Genomic DNA, 23,502 nt, shown 5'->3' with positions numbered 1-23,502 from the left:
TGCGTACCTCACATCTGGATTCAGACAGATGTGGACTTCATGCCCCCGTTAGAGAAAAACAATCTCCTTTAGGAATTCATCAGTTGACTTTCAGACACATGAAATACAGCAGCCACACCTTCTTCATTAAAGGGATAGTTCACCCAGAAATGAAAATTCACTCATTATCTACTCACCCGACTATGCGGGGGGGGGGGGTGTGAAGAGTTTGAGTCCACAAAACACTGCTGGAGTTTCAGGAGTAAACAGTGTAGCAGCCGAATCCAATACAATTGAAGACATTAGTGATCTTCAGACGTAGTAAAACAACAGAAGAAACCCAACATGCCTCCATACTGCTCGTGTGGTGTCAGCAAAGTGTCCACAAGCCCCGACATTCAAAGCCTAAAAGAAGTGGCTAAGCTAGCGGACGTTAGCATTTCCGACAGCCCCTGAATGCACCTCTTTGGAAGCTATCAGCAGACATTTGGTCTTAAAACACGATGTGAATGACCTCGTTTCCAATTGAATGTTATTGTCGGGGCTTCCTGACACTCGTACGACACCACACGAGCAGTTCGGAGGCATGTTGTGTTTCCTCTGTTGTGTTTTATTACGTCTGAAGATAAGTCACAGTTGTCTTCAGCTGTCTTGGATTCAGCTGCTACACCGTTTACCCCTGAAACTCCAGCAGTGTTTTGTGGACTCAAACTCTTCACGCTCGCTGTGACCGAACCACCGCGCGGCCCAAAGAAGAACCAGCTCCGGAAACGACACTCTGACATCTTCTGGCAACACCGATGACGTGATGTGACCCAGATTCATTTCTTCCCCACTCTCTCTCTCTCTCTCTCCCCGTCCTAATTTTGCCTCTTTATTGCGCCTGCTTGTGTCGGAGGTGGAAGAGGCTGAGATGGGAACAGGGAGGATGTCCTACTTTTTGACTGACCTGCTTTCTGTCTGCAGAGCAGCATCTTCACAAACACACACAGTACATCATGAGGAAAATGTCCTTCTGGGTTCAGTCCGTGTTTAACTGAGTCTGTGTGAATGTCTCTGTGTGAATGTCTCTGCAGCACATGAAGGTGATGGAGGACATGCTGAAAGACTTTCTGTTGGGAGAGCACCTCCTCTTGGTGGGCAACCAGGTGAGTGACATGGAATCACATGAAATCCGCAGGGAACCAGTTGCGTTCTCTGTTTTGAAGGGAAGTGAAGTAGGCCGCACATGTCAGCGCCGTGTGAGTGTGGGGGGCAGGTTATGAAACAGGCCCCTGCACCCTGATGTCACCCTCCGACCCGTCGTGCTCACAGCTCGCTGGGGGCAGGAAGGAGCATGTAGCACCTCCTCCGGGACACTGTGCCCTCAGTCTGCTCCAGAATCGACAGAGGAGAAGAGGAGGAGGAGGAAGAGGAGGAGGAAGGGAGTGGAAGTGGGAGACGCACATGACCATGTACGGGTGACGCTGTGACATTAGGAGCTGTCAGAGCGGCTTACTGGTCATCTGACAACGTGGCCGAGCGACTCAGCAGCCGTCCAGGAGAGGAAGGCTCAGTGGGGACGGCAGTGGGAGTCCCAGAGAAGAGCCCCTGTCAGAACACAGAACCATCCACAGAGAGAGACACTCTCCCAGTCAGCACCGTCTCTCTACAGAGGGACAACGTCTTTATCGCTCTTCACAGCCTTTGTCACTAAAACACAGCTGCTACATACAGATTCTTTTCTTTAGCTTGTGTTTGGTAGCTAAATGTTTTGTTCTTCCACAGGGAGTGGGTAAGAATAAAGTAGTGGACCGGTTCCTGCATCTGCTCAACAGGCCCAGAGAATACCTGCAGCTCCACAGGTCAGGAGAACCAGCGTGTTATCAACTGTGTTACCCAAACTGGTTTCCAGCTTGGACAATGGGGTTTCAGACTTAAGCTCCATTCTGTTTTATTATTGTGTTTAAACATTTGACCTTGTCCAGACCACGAGTGATAAAGTATAATGTTCCTTTTTATGCTTAACACAAAATCTTCTGACCAACATATTTTATTCTTTATGACCATCTCAAACCTTTTCTGAATATATTTTTCCAAAAAAGAGTTTCACATACATTTGCATACAAACAGCTCATGTGAATCTCACGTATGTATATTTATTTCTCCAGCTGCAGAAAAGCTCACACGCTCATAATCAGTCTAATATTTAATATCCTGAATTATAGGCCTATAAAAGTCTTTAATATGTCCAATAAAGCTCCTAAATATAACGTTCATTTAACCCATCGCACTTAAAAATGATGTCTTTTGGTTTTGGTGGCATTCATAGTTTGTAACGTCTCCGTGTGTTGTAATTCTTTCTCAATGATTCCTTCATATCCATTGTTCTTGACATGGGTCATAAATTTCATTCTTCATGGTTTTAATAAGTCATATGTTTAACTTTTTGGAAGCTGTGGAAACCCTGTCAACACTTTAGTGCATAAAAACTTCTGTCTCACAATTGGTTTTTAAACTCCCAGACAGTTTCTAAGCCTGTTTCCTCTGTGGCCAGCAAGTTATGATGATTTCCAGGAGTAATAACACGTGTGTGTCTTTATAGTACTTGTAGTTTCCATCAATTCTATTTGAGGGAGAAGTGAGCTGCCAGTGTTTTTTCTCACCCCCCCTGGCCGTCCCATCTGAGAGACTCAGAACCTATTTCTGGTCGTCAGTGAATTAGGCCGTCCCTCAACAGAACGAGGACTTCACGTGCACCATATTCAAGAAGGAGCATTCGAAGAAGTCCTCGTTAAGTCGGGTTCACAGATTCTTTAAATACTCACATGATGACACCTCGGGAAAACTAGGTCGGTGTTGTTCATCCATAGAGCGACGTGAAATCAGCCTTACTATCGAATGTATCTGGGATCAATCGGAGGCAGCGACGGCCTCGTATTGATCCTGGCACTAAGAAGAAGCCTGTGTTTTGCTTGTCAATGACTCTGAGAAAGGCAGCAAACAGAAAACCTATAAAAGTCCCCACTTGTTCAAACGTGAACCGCTCCAGTTAAAAATCTAGGATCTTATTGTTGTAGTGAAACCATCAACACAGAATCCACACGGAGAAACGACCCGTTGCTCCGTCGGCACACGTGCGTGTTTAGTTTGTCAAAGTCCCGTGAAAGTCGAAGTGGAGCCGAGCGCAGATGTGTCCTGGTTAGTTACTGTAGCTGCAGCTAATATTAGAGCAGGGCAGCGGCAGGAGGATCCGTGCATGTGGCTTTAGGGAGCCTGCGCCTGAGAGCCTACAGAGATGTGGCTCAGAAAAGAGACGCAGTCGGCCAGGAAGGAAACTGGGACAGCTCCTGGGTCACGCTGTGAGGTATCGAGGCGAGAGGGAGGGCTGGTCGCCGGCTCGCTCGGGGAAAGAGGAAGGGATAATTTTGGACGCCACCAGGAGATCAAAGTTGTTGGAGCGATGCTTTATTTCCTGGCCTGTTGAAATTGAGTGCAGTGTTATCAGCAAAGCTTTTTCACTGGCCTGCATCTTTGTGGAAGGGGAATCTGATTTCAGCTTCTATTAGAAAGAAATCTAGGATTTTCTTTCTTTTCTTTCTTTTCTTTCTTTTCTTACATTGTGAAGAATCCTCAAATCAGTTCACAGCTATTGATCCATTTAGAAAAGCTGTATAAATGAAAGCAGAAGTTCAGTTCGATTTCAATAAGTTCATATCTACGAGGTGAACCAATAACAATAATAGTGATTCTGAATCTGGACGTGTGTGTGACCCTGTTTTCTGCTCCTCCCAGGGACACAACCATTCAGACCCTGACCCTGCAGCCCTCAGTCCGAGACGGCATCATCACGTACGAGGACTCGCCCCTGGTCAGCTGACACACACACACACACACACACACACACACACACACACACACACACACACACACACACACACACACACACACACACACTCAGAGATAAGGTTTAAAACATATATAGCTGTAGGTTTTCAGTCAGTGTCGACTTTTGATCCCATAGAGACTCTGACACTGGAGCTTCATCAAGTTGTCGAGTAACTGCAGGTTTAAGTACTTGGATGTTATAACATACATATGACATCATCCTCATCACTTCTATGTGTGTGTCGGTGTGTCTGCAGGTGAAGGCCGTGAAAGTGGGTCACATACTAGTGATCGACGAGGCCGACAAAGCTCCAACTAACGTCACCTGCATCCTCAAAACCCTGGTGGAGAGCGGAGAGATGATTCTGGCTGACGGACGCAGAATCATCTCAGGTACACGCACACGCACACGCACACGCACACACACACACACAGGGTTCAACACATCGACAGCAGAATGTCTCAGATCCAGTGAGCAGACAGAAGCGAGACCACTAAATGGACAAGTTGAGGGTCGGATGTCCTGGAGGACAAACATGAGTTAAACATCAGATGCAGGACACCGACGGGGGCTTAGGATAAAAGCCTTTATGGACAGGTACCAGGCGACTGTGGATCATGCTGGATGGTAAACGTGTGATTTTTCCATGTTGTCCTACGTGATCCCACCAGCTGCTCCATTCCTGAGCAGCTCTTCTTCCCACAGGAATGCAAACACAACCTCGACACTTCATAAACACAAACTCGAGAGCTCCTGATGCTATCAGCACAGCAACACTGTGTGTGTGAGACACAAATCAAATATTAGGAATTAGCTATAAAGTTACAGGAAGAAGCCGATGAAGAAACAGCAGTGCTCACTGTGACGTGTGTTTGCTTGTCCTGTCGCGTGATAACCACGACCGTCTCTCCTCCAAAGATCCACGTGAAGCCGAGGGGAGGCCCAACGCCATCGTCATGCATCCAGACTTCAGGATGCTGGTGCTGGCTAACAGACCTGGCTTTCCTTTCCTGGGCAACGACTTCTATGGAGCTTTAGGTAAATACAACATCCAGGATCTAAGGATAGAAACAAGATCCTCTGCTGAGAGCGCTCACGACTAACCTGGTTGAATTCTCAAGACCTGTTGTCAGACCTGCACTGAAGTCTGGGTATTCTCCTGAAATGTTCTGCATGGCCTCAACAAATAGAAATTTACATGCAGACCTTTGTGTTGACTGGTTATTCTTCTCTCAGGTGATATCTTTAGCTGCCATGCTGTGGACAACCCGAAGCCTCAGGCTGAGCTGGCGATGCTGAAACGTTACGGCCCTGACGTTCCCGACGCCACGCTGCAGAAGCTGGTGGCCGCGTTCGGAGAGCTGAGGTCCATGGCCGACCAGGGAACCATCACTTACCCCTATTCCACTCGAGAGGTGGTCAACATCGTCAAACACCTCCAGGTGAGAAGTAGGATGCATGTTCTTCAGCAGCTTTCCAGGTTTGGTCTCAGATGATCTTTGAAATCAATAATTCATAAAGAGTATGTGACCTTAATGCTGCGCTCCTAATGCAATAGAGTGTCCTCACAACACAGATGTGCTTCGGCCTGACACTTCTTTAACATGTTCTGTAACACAGGAATCATCTGCAGATTTCAGAGAAGGTTTTCAATCTGGTCCTGGTCCCGTTTATTTATAATATAAAAAGCTTAGTTGTGCTGCTGCACAGGTCAAAACACCATTAAGACATAATTTCAGGGTTGAGACGTTATTATCGTTTATTATCAGATTAAAAAAGGGGGGAAAAGGTGAACTTTATTATCCATCCTCAGCTTTCCTCTCTTCACCATCATCCTCAGCATCGAGAGGCTGCCAGTTACCATGTAGCTGCCAGCAACAGTTATTTTCAGCTTGTGTGAATCGAGTCACTCTCTGATTTCGTTTGTATTTAAAGATCGAGCGTTCGTCACGTCTCCTGCCTCCTCCCTGCTCAGGTCTTCAGAAATAACGGCGAGGGACCAGAATAACGGCGCTTGAAGAAGAGTGAAATTAAGATTGGAGCTTTCACTATTGTAGATCAATAATTCAGTGCACGTGTTCGAGACCTTATGTCTGATTTCCCCACCGGCCGCCCACCTCTGTCTTTAATCAGCTCTATTGACACGCGGAGGAGCAGGACAGACACAGGATCATTTAGTCGAAGGCCAAATTGCTTCTTTCGATGCGCGAGCCGGTTTTAGCTTTAATTACCTTTCACATCTGGTCACCTTTTGTGGTGAAAAGAAACACAGATCAATACGCCCCATGTGATCTATGTTCCAGCCGTAACCAGTTGGGATGAGGCTGTTATGGGTTAGGGTTACGCTCGCTTTCATGGTCTGAAACACTGCCCAGGATCCAGGGGTTGTTAAATCATCTTCACCATTGTGTCCGGTTAATATTTATAGAAACAGTCAATCACAGCCCCGACAGGAAGATCACTCACCGGGCTGAAGATGTAACTGCTACCAGAGGGATGTGCCTGCGTTTCTTTCTGTTAATCACCACCAGGGGCTGGATGTTGAGTTGTGTTGTTGGGTGAAATGTGCAGCGAGTATTGATTCGTGTCAAATATCGAAAGCTGTTATCAATTCAGATCCATTCAATTCTCCACCAGTTGGTTTAACTGTAAATACAGAAGAAGTGAAGGCAGAGAATCTCAATCAGGCCGTCTCCTCCATGTTTGAAGTACATGTAGATGTTTCTGATAAGTTTGGTTTTAATCACTTATTTAATGATATAAAAACGAGCTGAGACGTAATGATTGACAGCTGAGACGTAATGATTGACAGCTGAGACTCACTCACGATTGGCAGACTGTGTGTTTTGACAGGATTCTACAGCTCCACACCGCGGTCACTCTTATCGGTAGAAGATTTCGTCCTTCGTCTCCCATTATTTAGCAGCTTGGAAAAGATACACAGCGTCTGTCTCCGCTTCGCCGTAACAGTATCTCCTCCTCTCTGTTCCTCTGCCTTTATTGCCCATTTACCAGCACATCACCATAGTTACTGTACAATACAGGAAATTGATTGCGGCAATATAACGTGTGCGTGTCTGATTATATCACAGACTCAATAATAAATCCTGTAAAAGCCTCAGAAAGAGAGGGAAGACTCCTCTGCACTCATCTGTCAGTGCAGACATGATTTATCCTGCAGGTAGTGTTTCCTATTCCCGGCTCTGCCCCGGCATCAACCTCTGTTCAGGAACTGTAAATCATATTAACATCTTCTGACTCCTTGTTTCTACTCTTCCCTCCCTGCTCTTTTATTCTCTTTTCTCTTCTCCCTGACCTCTTCCATCTTCTCCTCCTTCTCCTCCGTCTCCCACTTCACCTCCCTGCAGAGATTCCCTGGCGAGGGTTTGGCCAACGTGGTGCGAAACGTCTTCGACTTCGACTCGTACAACAAAGACACGCGAGAGGTTCTGATCGAGGCGCTGCACAAGCACGGGATTCCCATCGGAGCCAGGCCCACCTCCGTCAAGCTGGCTAAGGAGTAAGACATGGGGAGATGCTCGGATGACACACACACACACACACACACACACACACACACACACAGACACACACACTGTCCTGCAGTTACAGAGGTTTTATTCTCACCTCTGATAATCACTGCATGGACCAGACCTGAACTCAAAGCTTTATTGGGTGATGGAGTGATGAGATCTTGTTGTCGCTCCGTCCCGCTGCTTGCGGAGGTCGACTTGTTGTTCCTCCAGAGAGGACGAGAACTCTCCACAGCGACTGAGCTGTCGTACGCTCGTACACATCTGATGCTGAACAGAATCCTCATTTCCCTCTGTAGACTGAACCTGTTGTCATGGTGACATTAAAAATCCATCAGAGGCTTCTAATTAATTATATTAAAGCACTGTAGCTATGAAGTATTTTAAATATATCAGAAGCTATTCATGCCACTGTTTTTATGTGATTATGTTCTATGACAAACACTCAATTTAACAGCACAACATCAGAATGCAGGCTTTATTTCTTACTGATTTAAAGAAGTGTTGATGTCACTGTTATGGAACCGTCTCCAGAGGCTTGTCGGTGTGAAGCAGCTCCTGAGGGTCAGTGGTTCAGGGTAGAACTGTCTCCTCTGATGGGAGATCCCTTTTAAAACATCAGGTTTTTAAAGGTTTTTACTGATTTGAGATCCTGAAAAGCTTGAAAGCAGCTGACACCTGAAACTTCGAGGCTTCCATGAAGTCTCCTCGCTGCTTCCTGAAGTGTTAAATCATCTCCGCAGCTCCTTGCTCACATTACCTCACCTCTCCTACGAGGGGAAAGATAATATTCTAATATCCACTACATTGTCTCATCATGTGCAGCTGTTGAATAAAGGAAAGTATTTGTTTCTTCTGTCTCCTGTGGTTTTATTTTAACTCAGCACGTTCATTAACTCTCAGAACCATCTCAAGTTAACTCTTGAGAAGTGAGCAGAGCAGAAACAAGTATTTTCCTTCATTCTATGGATGATCTGATCCATAATGTCTGTACTTCCACCGTCCGGGCTCAGAGGGTCTGTGTCTGTTGGTCAGTGGTTTAAATCCCATCTTGAACAGTTTATATTGGACGAGTTGTTTTGCCCACAACATCTTGTTTACATAAAAACAAAATATTTTCTCTCTTGACTTCCTAGTTTGGGCATCGAGGAGCAGAAACCGTTTCTCTCATGTGTCTCCTCGCTTTTCCATTCAGAGAAATATTTACGGTTGGAGGAACGTCCATCGTTCAACCGGTTTATCCTCTTGGAATTTCCTTGTTTTGTGGTCGTGTTGCATTTTTCACTGCACCTGCAGCCAATAAGGCTGTGGCCACAGTCCAGCTCGGATTCCTGGGAAGACTAGTTAACATCTGGCAGGGAGACACACACACACACACACACACACACACACACACACACACACACACGCACAGTCCCTTATCCCGTATATATTTTGGTTCTACCCTTTTGGAATCAAATGAAAACCTTTGTTTTCAAGAAATCTCCTTCAAAACAGAATAAAGCTTCCGTCTAAAATCATTTCGCGGCATAAAAATAACTAATTTAACTAATAACTAAAGCAACACTGTGTAACGTTTACTGAGCTTTAATGTGAATGTAGAGAAAAAACAAAGTGTATCAATGTGTTGAGGTGAAACCCAACTGAACGCTGGATATTACCCATGATCCTCTGCTTCCTGAACAAATCCACCAAACTCTGTTCAGAATTCTTCATGTTTTAACAGTTTCCTGCTGAATATTGGACATAAACTCTGGTTTTTAATAAACTTTGAGTCTTTTTAACTGATCTCAGTTCAGCTCCACAGTTGAAGTGAAGCTGAACCTGACAGTTAAAAAGACTCAGTCAGTTCGAACCCACTCACCAGAGTTACTCATTTTGAAAGGGCAGTTTTAAGTTAATAAAATATAATTATGCAAACTGGAAATTCAGAAAGCTGCAGAATGAGTGTGAAACTACACAGACATGTGTAACTTCATTAGTTGTCACCTGGCGTTTGTCACCATGTGACCTTCGATCTGCAGGCTGCCGCTGCCGGAGGCTCAGATGACGGGACACTGGACGATCAACCAAGAAGGAAACGCTCGCCGCAAACTGCTCTGTCCCACTGAGACGCACCGCATAGACATCAAGGTAAACACACCAGCAATTGAATTGAAAAGAAGACCACTGCTGTTAGTTTGTCAGTATGTGTGTGTGTGTGTGTGTGTGTGTGTTAACGTGCGTGTGCTGCTGTTACAGTCGTCATGTTGTTGTGCGTCCAGGGCCCCGTGTTCCTGCGTGTTCAGAGTCACCCCTGCAGCAGGCAGGAGAGCCGGGCGCTGAGCTTCAGCGAGGAGAAAGCCCACTGGCAGATTCCCATGAATGAGGTCAACATCATCTGTGACGTCGCCACCAAAGATGGTACTCACACACACACACACACACACACACACACACACACACCACACAGACACACACCCAACACTGTTACACAAAACATACAAGTGTCTGTTTGCAGACTTCAGGGGATATAAGAGGATCTAGTGAATTCAGTCTATAAGAAAGCAGCGATGTATTATCTTCAGATGCAGGGTTAGGGTCAAAGGGAGTTTAATCCTTCTGCCGTCACTGAGGTGCACAGCTGGAGAAGGAGGAACCCACTTCCAATTAAGGTTGAACATGGGGGTGAAAGTGTTAAAAACATTTTAACAGCGATTTCAAAGTAGAAAAATGAATAAAATAAAACACAAGAGTAAGAACAAAAGTTATTCAACTTAATCTACATACCTATAAGTCACAGATTACAGAAGCAACATCTAAATAATAGACAGAAAAGTGTTTCTGAATGAAGGACTGATGATCTCCGTTTGCAGATGTGCTGTACGTGGCCACGTGTAACCCCGTGTCCCTGTTCTCCATGAGGGAGCGCGGCGACGCCATCCAGAGCATGGAGCTGTACGACGTCTTCCCCAGAACCATCAGTGGCGCCTGGCAGCCGTTTGTCACCATCGCTCCTCTGGGGAGTCCCCTGGACGGACAGGTGGTGCTGCACGAGGAGCAGGTGGGTGCACGCACACAGACACACACAGACACACACAGACACACACACACACACACACACACACAAAGACCACATTGCGTTACTTAACGATCACACTGATTTGATTACATTAGATTCAGTGACGTTTCTCTCAACCCTCTCGGGAAGGTTCTGGTTCCGACTCACTGAACAGGATGTTGATCGCATTAAAAGCATCTTATGGAGTTTTCATTGTAAATGAACATGTATCTTCAGATCTACACAACATAGAATATAAATCGTTATTGTTTACTTGCCTGACAAAGACAGTTCATACACATATATACTTAAATTCATGATAAAAACTATAAATGTGATAAATACAGTAATGAAGTGAGGCTTTAGTCGTGAACTTTGAATAGTAGCAGCACATACATTATTGTTTATGTAGCAGGAGGAAAGAAGATGGAATATAAGCTCCTTTAATGATACTTGAAGATGTGAAGGGTCTGTATTCTTTAAGAGGAAGATCACTGTCCGTTCATCCTCCTCTTCTTCAGTGTGAGGTGGAGGGTGAAGTGTTTTTCCGACACCGTGCTCAGCGGATCCTGGCCACCGACCGTACACTGTTTATAAATGTAGGATATTTATATCCTGGTCCCACAAACCAAGATTGCTCTGGACTAAAGTTCAATGTCGAGGCTTCAGAACAGCAGCTCACCGATCAACGGGTCTCGGTGGAATCGATAGAGAATCAATATGTCACAGTTGTTGTCACAGAGAAACCCTCTTCCTGTCTCTTTTCCTTCACATGTCCTTGTTTACTAACTCGTGGAACTTCTACTTACACTTATGCAACACTGGTATTTCAATGTTGTTTCACTCTTTGGTGGACGACCGCAGATTCCTCGCAAATTTAAAATAGAGTTTAGAGTTTCTTAAAATTGCTCGGTGGTTAGCGGTTGTTTTGCTGTAGAATGTCTCTCCCCCACCCCCATACGACTCTGTGACAGACGAGCGCAGGACAAGAACAATGCTCGTTAGCTTCTCTCTCCGAGCAAAACGCTTCACAGCTGCTGCGTATCAGGCGAGAGGAGCGGTTCTAAAAATACCTCCGTGATGGATCGTGTTGCGTCTGTCTAAAACTGAAAAGGTCCAGACAACATGGGTTCGCTCACAGGTCAATCGGCCTTCCAGGAAAATCAGGGAACCCATCAAGCACATGCACACGCATACGCACGTCCTACAAGGCTGTTACACCTACACACGTGCACTCGCATACTTGTGGGCTCTGCAAAAACAAAGTCCAAAGACACAATTACGTGTGCAGCTTTCCATAACTCACACAGAAAACACCGCAGCCTGTCAGAACACACATCCACACGCAGGACGCACACGTGTGCTCACACATGTACACACTCAGACTGTGTGTATGTTTAGAATCAGGAAATGAGTTTTTTCGCTTCTCGGAGCGGCTCAGCACAGTAGTGTGTGTATGTCAGGAATTGGAGGCCATAAGGAAACCATTAGAGTGGAGCAGGGCAGCCGGGGGCCGGGGGCCGAGGCCAGCTCCCCCGAGGCCCCCTCTCATAAAACTCAATTGAAGATGAAGCCTAGTGCGTCACGAACGAAAGCCTTGTGCACAGTTCACCCGCCACACACACGCACACACACACACACACACACACACACACACACACACACACACACACACACACACATGCATAGTGGGTCGATCTGAATTGAATTGAACTAAGTTGCAGTCAAGTGTTCACATTAGTTGTAGTTACCTGGACAGTAGTGGACAGAACCTCCTGGAGAAGAGTGCCCCCTGGTGGCTGTGAACTGACTCACCATGCACAGTGTACATGACGTGTGCGGTACTAGAGTCTTCCTCATTGGTAGCAGATGGTTTAAATAGCACAGAAATAGATCTGCACTAAAACATGATGAATAGAAATGAAATTTGTTAGTCAGCAGGATTACGGAGAAACTACGGGAGTGATTTCCATGTAAGGATGAGACGAGACCCAAGAAGAACTTATTAACGTTGATGTCACTGATTTCTCAGAGAATAATTAAAGGATCTGGATTGAAAAACAGATGTTTATGGTATTTGCTCTACTGGGTTAGAAAAGGATGAAGGGAGGATTCATCAAACTGCATCCAGACATGAACAATCATTGCATTAAGTAAATTACATAGTTATATAATTTTCTCTGTCCATGGATATTCGTTCCATATATGACGTTGGACAAAGAGGTTTTGTTTTCATCATTAGTTTGTGTAGCTTTAGATTTCCATGGGTCATAAGGCAAAGAAGAATCCGTACTCGTGCTGGTTATGATTTCAGTTGTTAAACCAGAAACGTAACGATCCCTGTGCAGAGGCCTGGTGTCCGGAGGTGGACGTATGTTTAGTTCACTAAGGCCAGTCTCACACAGGAGTTTTAATTCTTTCATTCTGCTTTTTTCACCAGAGTAACACGGTGCTCCACGTGGACCTGGTGACAGGCGCCGTGCGGAGGCTGCTGCTGTCTCCAGACGGGGATCAACCCGCCGGCAGAGCTTCAAACTGGTGGAGCAGTAAAGAGCAGCAGGTCAGAGGCGTCAGCTCGTCTCAGTGACTCCAATGATCAACTTTGTGACAACATATTAATTTAACATGTCGTGTATTTCATTTCTGCAGGGAAGTTATAAGATGTGCCGCGAGTTCGCTCACAAGAACTGGCTTCTCTTCTACAAGGAGGAGGGGTAAGCAACTCTGTTCTGAAGCAGACTGTCCTCAACACGCAGCGTCTCCAGGCGCAGGACGTAGACTGTGTGTGTTTGTGTTGGCAGGAACCAGCTGGAGGTGCTGGATGTGCTGGAGGGCCGGGTTCACTCCATCTCCCTCCCCATCAACCTGAAGTCCGTCTTCCTGGTGGCAGAGGACCGCTGGCTCCTGGTGGAGAGCAACACCAACAAGTGAGCCTCAGGCACTTCAATCAAAGTCAAGTTGTTTTTTATATTTATAGCAGGTTTAAAACAACCACCTTAATTATTAGTAAGTGAAATATTGCACACTTGAAATCAAGGTCTTGCATTGAGAGCCAGTGAGAAGACGTGTGTCTGGAGCGATGATTAAAACGTCTCTAGGGTCCGAGCGGTTCTGATATGAAGAGGTAAACGGTTCCAGAGATTAGACGCAGCCGCTGCAAAGGGCCGTTCGCCTCGGTTTCTATCTCTGAGCCGAGGTCTCAAGACGTCCAGGAGCTTCAGGTCGGTCGACCTCAGGGATGAAGATGCAGCAGCCAATGAAGATACTGGTGTAATATTATCACACTTTCTCTGCTGCTGCATTCTGGACAGACGACTGTTCTAAACCAGCAAACAGGGAATTACTGTTATTGTGATTATTGTAGTTATAATGTGACTGAATGTAACTGAGGGTCTCCACTACACAGGAAGTTCCTGCTGACCAAGCCCATGCACATGGCAGCAGAGGAGTCAGGAGTGTGTCAGCTCCACAGCATCAGTGAGGACGGGGCCAGCTCAGGCCACGGAGCCGACTCAGGTACACACAGAACATTTACATTATAATATACATTATTATGTATAAACACATCAGATCTGTGGATAAAACCAAGCAGATGGACGGACAGAGAAATAGTCGTGTGCTCCGTCAGCCACATGTCGACAGGACCTCACAGTGAAGCCAGCTCGTTCCAGTTAATATTCATATCAGTGCGTGTCACAGAGAGTGTGAACAAAAGAGGAAGTTGAGAGTAACGTCCAACAAACCAGAGCCAGGACACTGGAAGGAGGGGTCCTGAGGGCCTGCAGCACCCCCTACTGGTGAGGGGCTGTGACTGCACGATCAGAAAGTGGACCACACAAGTCAATGAAAACAAGAACCTTTCATTTAATTAAATTCTGAAGTGATGTATGAATCTGATGCACACATGTAGAATGTAACGTAGGTAACTTAGCACGATGCTAATGGTGGGTTAGATGTTTCTCTAATTGCCCTAAAGCCAAGTTTGCTGCCGGCTGTAGTTAAAATGTTATCAGACATTTAGATCAATATAAACATTGTGAATCTTGTTCTGCAGCACTATATTTATCATGATGTTTTTATATAGATATTCTCTCATCAGACCCTGATCCAGAATCAGTCCACAAAGGTCACCATCATCAGAAATATACGAGCTCATTGATTGACTGCACTACAGCTTTTTACTTGGTGTGTAAAAGTATTTCAGCATCTTTTATTCAGCTAATCTCATCCCCCCCCCACCCAGCCGATGTGTCCGTGCCACAGATGCTGTCACGTGACCAGCTGCCCAACGAGAACCTCAGCGCCGCTCTGAACCAGAAGATTGTTTCACCCAACCGCATAATGGCCGACAGTGGCTCCTTCGCACGGGTCGTCGTGGGCTTCCCAGACCTCATGGTGAGTTTAAAGGTCAGAAGGTTTTCTAGTCGACCTCAGGGAGCAGCACCTGAAGGATGTCAGGTAATTTAATGTTTAACCCTGTAGCTGCTTTCAGACACGCACTGAACTCTGGAGATCCTCTGGTTCTCCACAGGATCTGTATGTGTGAGCGCATTCAGAGCCTCCACACTTTCTGCAGACTTTCAGAAGTTCAGAGAAAGTCTGAAGCTCATGTCTGAAAACGAGATCCCCAGTTGTTTGTAGAGACTCATCCCTTCTCATAGACATGAACGTCTTTGTATCCGTGGTTTGTATCTCAGCTTCACATGAGAACATGGATGAAAAGTAATAAGTGATATTTCTGCTCCTGATCTCTGATTGGTCCAGTCCCCTAACGAGGTGTACAGCTTCAAGAGGCCCGTTGATCTGTCAGCGATGAAGAGCAGCGAGAGCGGGGGTCACATGTTCCTGAGAGGCGGGCCTCAGTCCAGTGCGGCCAAACAGGTGAACTGCGTCAGTCTGCTCTCAGCCAATCAGGTTGTCCGAGCCCTTCCGCCCACCAAGGTGCCCCTGAAGGAGGTCTACCCCAAAGGTCAGAGTTCAGATCATCAGATAAAGGTTTTGTTTGCAACTTGGAAAATGTATAAAAACGTAGAACGTGGGTTGTTTTCTTGTCGGTCACTCAGACGTCACGCCTCCGATGACGGCGGCGTATCTGGAGGTGACTGATCTGAACTCCAAGAAGGTCAAATACATTCCCGTCCCAAGGTAAACGCCGCTCTGCTGTTTCTCACTGTCTCCCTGTCTCACTGTCTCACTGTCTCACTGTCTCCCTGTCTCACTGTCTCACTGTCTCTCTGCAAGAACATGATGCTGCGTCCTCTGGCTCCAGCTGATGGTCAGAGGCAGAACAGCATTTAGGAACATTACTAGACAACATTTGTGTCTTAGCTCGCAAAATTATTTTCAATCTAATATTTCTGTCGCTATTTCATTTATTTGTGTCACCAAAGAATAAAGTTTCATTTTACACTTAAATAAATTGATAACAAATCATAATTAATGTTGAAACAGAAGATATTCACATATATCTGCTTCTGTTTTTACAGGAAAATTATTGTTTTCGATAGTTTTGTTTCCTGTCCTTGATTTCTGCCTCATTCCTTTTAATATACAAGGTTTTTCATCATCATCTAAATAAAAAAAACTAATGATATCAACGTCACCTACATATTTGTAACTGGCAGGTCCATGACGGTGTCGCCTTACACCAGCTGGTTGTCCAAAGTGTCCGAGTCTGACGTGGTCATCGCTCCCCTCGGCTCTGGGGGTGTGGTCTCAGTGGACATGGGCGGGTACGTGCGGCTGTGGGAGACGGGATTGGACAGCCTGCAGCGGTCGCTACTGGAATGGAGAAATATGATTGGAACAGAGGACGGCCGGCCCATACAGGTAACATCCCAGTTTGAAATAACATCCCAGTGGGAAATGCTTTGTGATGTGGGGAGAATTGTGTCCAACCAACCTTGGAGCCTGTAGTTTCTCTCATCACCACTGAGGGGCAGTGCTACTTCAGTAAAGATCCTGTGGACTGACGTCCGTCCCTCTGACAAAGTGTCTGAGCTGCTGGAACATTCCTGACTTCATGCTGACCGGAGTGTTTCCAGGCCCGGGACCGACCCGGTGTGGGTGTTTATGAGTGGACGGGCATTCATTGGGTTTGACCCCGAGTACGGGTCAGAACAGTCAGACCAGCACACTGAGCACCATTGTCAAGGTGCCCACATACACACCCAGTGACTCCTCTGGAGAAGCAGTTATCTGGTGCTGAGCAGATAGAGAGGAGACACAACATGGACTGAGATGAAGGAGTCAGGGAGGCTGATCGTGAGGCTGGATAATGTTGCTAAGTGACTCTACATCCAAACAGGATTCATAACGTTTCAGACGAGATTATAAAACTGAGTTATGTGTATTTGTGTGAGCAGGAAAAAGCCACAGTGCAAAGATATATCACATGACGTCACACGTGGCAAAGGTCCACACGTACTTTACAAGAATAGAAATAGAATAAATACAGATTCCTGTGTCAAGTAAAAGTATAAAAGTACAGGCTCTGAAATTCAAAGACTGTTTCACTTAAACCTCTCTGACTTCAAATCAAATCAAAAATAATAAACAGGTTAAAGCAAGAAACGATTTGTGAGCATGAAAAACAATCCAGGAGGAAAAGTACAAATAAATACTCAAGTAAAGTACTGATACCTGAAAAGTAGTATTTTATTGTAAAGTATTTGCATTTTTCACACATTTGCAAAATACACATCACACATATAGTTTACAAGTATAGATATGTTCATACACTCGTACTCTGACAGAACCTTTTCTGGCCTCCATCGTCTTTGATGAGGCTCCTTCAGTCGCCTGTAGGTCAGACACACACAGACACACACACAGACGCACACAGACACACACACAGAGACGCACACAGACACACAACACACAGACGCACACAGACACACACACAGACAGACACACAGACACACACACACACACAGACACGCACACAGCGCACACACAGACACACACACAGACACACACAGACACACACAGACACACAGACACACACAGACACGCACACAGACAGACACACACACAGACACACACAGACACACAGACACACACAGACACACACAGACACGCACACAGCACACAGACACACACGTGCACACACAGACTCTCCCTGTGCTCTGCGTGCTAACAACAGTAGCTCTACTGTATTTAAACATACCTGCCTCAGTATGTCTGCTCACAGATTCACTACCTTACAAGCTGTGTACACAACTCACCTCGGTGCGACCCACCTGTTTGCACACGGTACACAAACCCACGCCCTGTCACACACTTTGTTTTACCACCGATAAGAAGAGAGAATGAAGGAAAGCACACGAACCTCTCGACTTGTTTTTGTGCGGAGGTTAATAACAGGTTTGAATAACAGAGGTCATGTTAATCCCCACTCATCTGTCTTTAGCCTCAGTCTGACAATGCTGCATTACACCCCCTGACATCATCAGTACACACACACACACACAGCGGAGACATCAGTCATCTGTCGGCGGGTGCAGCTCACGTCCTGGTGCTGCTGGCGCCGAGCAGGTGTCTGCAGGTTTCCACTGAACGTCTCTCTAAACAGGGCCTCACTCAGACTGACACTTTGTTTTACTACACTGTTGTTTTTACGTCTCCTTCTCTCCACTGCTGCCCTACTTGGGCCCCCCGTCCTTGTTCCACTGACACTACCTCATCTCTCACGTGCGCTGTTCACGTGCGCTGTTCACGTGCGCTGTTCACATGCACTGTTCCTTCAGAGGTTAAACTGTGGAGTTTGAAGTTCGCGCACCTGCACATCTTTGGATTCTCGAACAAACGAAGACACATTCAGACACGATCAAAATCAATCACGTTCATTTTCTGCAGACACATTCAAGTACAGGCCTGAGTTTGAAGCAACACACACACACACACACACACACACACACACACACACACACACACACACACACACACACACACCAGCATGCACCCAGGTTCACACAGGGCACACATTTAGGAACACACAACAACATGGTCACTGCACCCACCCACACACACACACACACACACACACACACACACACACACACACACACAGACTCTGTCTTCAGGCGCCTAAAGACAGAATCAGATATTTATGGGGCTGTTAATCCTACAAGACAAGACGCGGATGAGAGATGGAGAGAAAAGAAAAGAAAGAAATGAGAGAGAAAGAAACTCATTGACAGAAGGAGGGTGGGGTCGAGAAATCTATTCCCACAGTCGTGAAAATTAAGTTTTCTCCACTTCACAGCCTGCGACACGTGTCTTTCTGTCTTTCACCACTTACATCCTGATATATGACGTGTTTACATTTTATATTTACTCGTTAACATAAACATAAATTAGTCTTATTTCAAAAGGAAGGTGTTTCCCTTCTCTTCAATAACAACTGTCTTTCATTATATCGGTAAATAATGCAGCTGGAATTCTATAATCATTTCGTTTGTCTTCATTTTCTCTTTGTAATGAAACATCCTCAGTTAGTGAAGTGATGTCTTTTGATGTTTTTGGCTTGGTGCCCCTCACACCTAAATCAGAAATTGGCCTCTATCATATTTCCAATTAAGACTTAATATCTTTCTAACGAGAGGGAGAACATAAGTGTTTAGATATTTGTATTCCTACTCCTCTCGTTTTGTCTGACTCTTGCTTATGAGATCATCTTTGTCTCATTTACTGTATGAATGTGTTTTTATCCTCTACTGTTCTCACACTTTCCAAATTCATTCCAGTATATTTGAATCCTTTAGTAGACGTGGAGATCTCACTGATTTACTAATTGAGCAAGAGTCAGACAAGTAGAGAGGCAGACGGCTGCAGGTGAGTTTACTCCTGTCGGATCATCTTCATGGAGTAAAACTGACACACACACTCTCAGACACACACACACACACACTCACACACACACACACACACACACACACACACACACACACACACACACACACACACATCGTCCACATGACTCATGCTTCTATTTCACAACCAGAGAAGGAACCTGAACTTCGCTCTGAGCCCAAAATCCGTGCATGTCGTGAAGTGTCGCTCATCATTTTTGCTAAAACCCCAAAATAGCAGCAGTCGTCATCCCTTCACCGGCCGAGCCCGGAGCGAGCGCATCACCGGCATGAAGACACGTTCACCAGGGAGAGACTTTTATCTATAGACAGGGCGGTGACATGGGAGGATTACTGGAACAAGCCGGGCTTCACAGAACCGGAGTCCTGACAGATCAACTTCCAGACGGACACATTTCACCGAGACAGACACCTGGAAAAAATGTGTGCATCAGTGCCCGGCAGACGCCAGGGGAAGTGTGTGTGTGTGTGTGTGTGTGTGTGTGTGTGTGTGTGGTGTGTGTGTGTGTGTGTGTGTGTGTGTGTGTGTGTGTGTGTGTGTGTGTGTGTGTGTGTGTGTATCTCGTCACAGGCCACCAGTCCAGCCTTTGAAGCCACATTCCCGACTTCAGGTGCTCACCCTGGTTTCCCAGCATGGTGCAGCAGTGCAGCTCGTGTTGTGTTGCTGCTTTCTGCTGCATGCGCTGTGTGACTCAGTCACGGACACGCATGTGTTCCTGTGTAAGCAGAGAGCGGTCACATGGCCGGTGGCTCCTGAAGGTGAGCTGTGGTGACGCCAGCAGCTCAAACCTCTGACCCTTCACCTCACCACAGAGCTATGGCTCCGAGCTCTGACGTCCAGTAACCAGAGAGAGCTCGGAATGGGACAGTAAAGACCCCCCTCTCCCTCCCCATCCCATAAATGTTTACAGTGAGTGATTATATCCAAACTTAATAACTTCCTCATGGGAGGCTGGCGTGTGAAAAGCAGAGGATCGTAACATGGTGCACGTGCACATGTTTAAAAGCAACGTCTGCTTCAGGTGAGAGATGGAACCAGGAGGAAGGTTCAGTCCACTGATGTTTAGACCTATTCAGTGAGTGTGAGACCTCCACAGAGATAAAACATATTGTGGAGAATCATCACTTACATTAGATCGACTGTACGAGATGATCTCGTCTCCATAATCTGACAAGTATCAGGCCCACGCTCCTAATCTGCACTAAATATAGAGAGCTGACACGTGTGTGTGTGTGTGTGTGTGTGTGCGTGTGTGCGTGTGTGTGTGCGTGTGTGTGTCAGTTTGAGGTGTGGACAGTTGGTCAGTTGAAGGAGAGGTGGGGTCCTTCTCAGCTGGACTCCTGCTCCTGCTCCTGCTTGATAAGTCTCTGTTCAACCGCTCAGACTGTGACACACACACACACACACACACAAACAACACACTCACGCATGCACACACGCACGCACACATGCACACACACACACACACACACACACACACACACACACACACACACACACACACACACACAGCAGAGCGTTCCACAGTTTACAGAAAAACCTCATCCCCCACAGATACCATTCAAATTCTTGCCGTTTGTAAGAATGCAGCTGAACCTCAGGGAGACGCTCAGTCTCCCTCTGAACTCCCCTCTCTCCCCCTCTCTCCCCCTTCCTCCCCTCTCCCTCAGACTCTGGCTGGCTGCCGCAGTGGGGGAGCCAGCAGGCTGATTTTGGCTCCGCTGGTGCCATTGAGACGGACGTGAAAATCCAAAGCTTTGCTCTCCGCTCCCTCTCGCTCTCATGCTGGGAGAGACGGAGCCTGTGTTGTTGGTTCTGCCGAAACCTCAAGATTCTCTTATAGTGGAAAGTGGGACGACTACCACCACCGAAAAGAGGAAGAACATTGAAATACCAGTGCTGCATGAGGCTGTCTCGGAAATAGACTGTGATTCCTTTGTGACAGTTACAGAACTATGAGAGAAGGTCATGACACCCACTGTCAGCTCCACCGGGACGTCACCCATTGGTTTGTGAGAAGCTGCGCTCAAGCCTCCAGTTTGACAATATTTCATCTTGTTTTTTAAAAATCCATAAGTGACCATATTTGGAGGAGCAGGGTAATTTTTACAGGAAGCGTTTTAACACTGCTATCGTCTAAAAAAACACATATTTCCTGATGACACTTGGTTCCCTGAGTGGTTTGGAGTCATTTTCATTGTAGTAAAATCCAAACACATTACGTTATGTTAGTAATCGTCTCTCAAATCGCTTGTAGGTTTGACTGGGAGCGTTTTTTTGTGAGTTGGGGGTGAACTGGGCCTTGAACCACTCAAATCGACTGCGTCTGTTCACGTTTACCCAGAGCACTTGTTTGAGTCTCGTTTGAAACTGACCCACACGGCGTCTCTCCTCACAGATCACCGTCCAGAGGGACAGCGGCCTGGATGTCTCCGCCCCAAAACACGGCAAGACTGATGCCAATAACGACCCTCATGTCGGGGGGAACCAGTGGGCCGGAGGCACAGGTAAACAGCGTTCTATTGAAAACTGCTGATGGAAATCTGAGGTGGAGCCGTTAGTATTAGCATGTTTTTATGCCTCTGCACCGGCGACACCCATTTCAGCTTTATGTATTTGGGTTATCCGTCCGTCCCATTCTTATATCTCACGAACACCACGAGCGAATCTCCTCTGATTTGGTGCAAACATTCACTCGAGCTCAAAGACAAACTGATTAGAATTTGGTGCTCAAGGGTCAAATGTCAAGGTCACAGTGACCTCACAAAACATGTTTTTAGTCTGCCTGTAGGGAATTTCTCTAAATGCCGGTCAGTTGTCATTTGACTCAAAGATGATCTGATTATATTTCAGTGGTCACTTGAGTCTGTTTAGGTCCGTACAAGTTCATCAACCTATTGTGCATAAACCGTAAACTGGATCATTTCGAGGTGCATGCAGTAAAAATGTCCTTTTACTGGGTCAATAGTAATTGGTTAACTAATGTTTGTCCGCAGGTGGCAGAGACACGGCAGGTCTGGGTGGAAAGGGGGGGCCCTATCGCCTGGATGCAGGACACAAGGTCCACCAGGTTTCCCAGGCCGAGAAGGACGCGGTTCCAGAAGACGTCCGTAGAGCAGCTCGTGAAATGGCTGAGAAGGCGTTCAAAGAAAGGTAGGCTGTGTTAAAAACAGGAAATACAGTGATCACAGGCTGAGAACCGCCTGCAGCGCACAGCGCAGGGAGGCAGGCTCCACACGGAACTAATAACTCACATCCAGATTGATTTGGCTCCACGGGGGGCTGGGTGGAGGAGGGCAGATGTTTTGGGCCGACAATCTTTTTTTCCACCTTTTGAAACCACCCAGAACAGAAGTGTGTGATGTGTGTAATGTGGAACAGGTGTGTGTGTGTGTGTGTGTGTGTGTGTGTGTGTGTGTGTGTGTGTGTGTGTGTGTGTGTGTGTGTGTGTGTGTGTGCGTGTGTGTGTGTGTGTGTGTGTGTGTGTGTGTGCGTGTGTGCGCGCCTTTTTAGTTTAGCCATGTGTAGTTGGGTATACAAACTCAGTCAGCAGTTCCAGGTACGGTGATCAATCCTCGGCAAATAACCACCGGTTGCACTGCCCCCAGCTGGATGGTAGAGCAGAGTGGTAAGGCCCACTGTGTTCTCTCTCTCTCTCTCTGTGTGTCTGTGTGTGTGTGTGTGTGTGTGTGTGCGTGTGGTGTGTGTGTGTGTGTGTGTGTGTGTGTGCGTGCCTACAGTGAACACAGTGTGTGGAGTTGAGAGGGCACCTCTTTCAACCAGCTCCACCATGAAGGCCGTCTCTGTTCGTCGTTGCTTCAAACAGCCTCATTCTCTTTACTTTCTCCCCCCCCCGGTGCTTTCCCCCCCTCTTTCCTGCATGGTCCCCCTCACACACTGGCTGCTTTCACACCAAGGGGACCCCTCTTTCCTGCATGGTCCCCTCACTGGCTGCTTTCACACCAAGAGGACAGCCTGAAGCTCATCTTCTGTTTTTTTATTCTTCTAACAGTTATTTACAGAAAGTGGTTACAAACATTTCTTACTTTTTTTGTTTGGATGTAGTAAACTGAATACAGTGGAGTCCACACCCCTTCTTCAAGCCGTATATTCGTCCTCATTTAGACGGCCAGCATTTCGGTGCAAATCTGCTCAAAGGAAGAATCTGGACATTCTGCCGGGTTTTAGACATGTGGCTTTCCATAGGC

The 23,502-nt window shown here is 46.5% G+C and overlaps 1 protein-coding gene across 2 annotated transcripts in view; it reads left to right on the top strand.

Moving 5' to 3' along the window:
• The window catches only part of vwa8 (von Willebrand factor A domain containing 8), a 70,261-nt gene that overhangs the window by 16,763 nt on the left and 29,996 nt on the right, over nt 1–23,502 (top strand). For both annotated transcript variants that reach the window (XM_047342506.1, XM_047342507.1), the window contains exons 20-39: nt 1,056–1,127; nt 1,747–1,823; nt 3,754–3,829; nt 4,104–4,239; nt 4,766–4,885; nt 5,084–5,289; nt 7,216–7,367; nt 9,405–9,513; nt 9,645–9,783; nt 10,236–10,423; nt 12,861–12,980; nt 13,070–13,134; nt 13,222–13,347; nt 13,827–13,936; nt 14,664–14,815; nt 15,185–15,389; nt 15,484–15,565; nt 16,045–16,249; nt 21,693–21,801; nt 22,291–22,447. In XM_047342506.1, the coding sequence (XP_047198462.1) occupies nt 1,056–1,127; nt 1,747–1,823; nt 3,754–3,829; nt 4,104–4,239; nt 4,766–4,885; nt 5,084–5,289; nt 7,216–7,367; nt 9,405–9,513; nt 9,645–9,783; nt 10,236–10,423; nt 12,861–12,980; nt 13,070–13,134; nt 13,222–13,347; nt 13,827–13,936; nt 14,664–14,815; nt 15,185–15,389; nt 15,484–15,565; nt 16,045–16,249; nt 21,693–21,801; nt 22,291–22,447 (2,606 nt within the window). The remainder of the gene's footprint in view (nt 1–1,055; nt 1,128–1,746; nt 1,824–3,753; nt 3,830–4,103; nt 4,240–4,765; nt 4,886–5,083; nt 5,290–7,215; nt 7,368–9,404; nt 9,514–9,644; nt 9,784–10,235; nt 10,424–12,860; nt 12,981–13,069; nt 13,135–13,221; nt 13,348–13,826; nt 13,937–14,663; nt 14,816–15,184; nt 15,390–15,483; nt 15,566–16,044; nt 16,250–21,692; nt 21,802–22,290; nt 22,448–23,502) is intronic.

This window comes from Hippoglossus stenolepis, chromosome 13 (assembly GCF_022539355.2).
Source record: "Hippoglossus stenolepis isolate QCI-W04-F060 chromosome 13, HSTE1.2, whole genome shotgun sequence".
Lineage (NCBI taxonomy): Eukaryota > Metazoa > Chordata > Actinopteri > Pleuronectiformes > Pleuronectidae > Hippoglossus > Hippoglossus stenolepis.
Note: the sequence above shows the minus strand (reverse complement) of the source record. Positions and strands in the feature narration are given on the sequence as shown.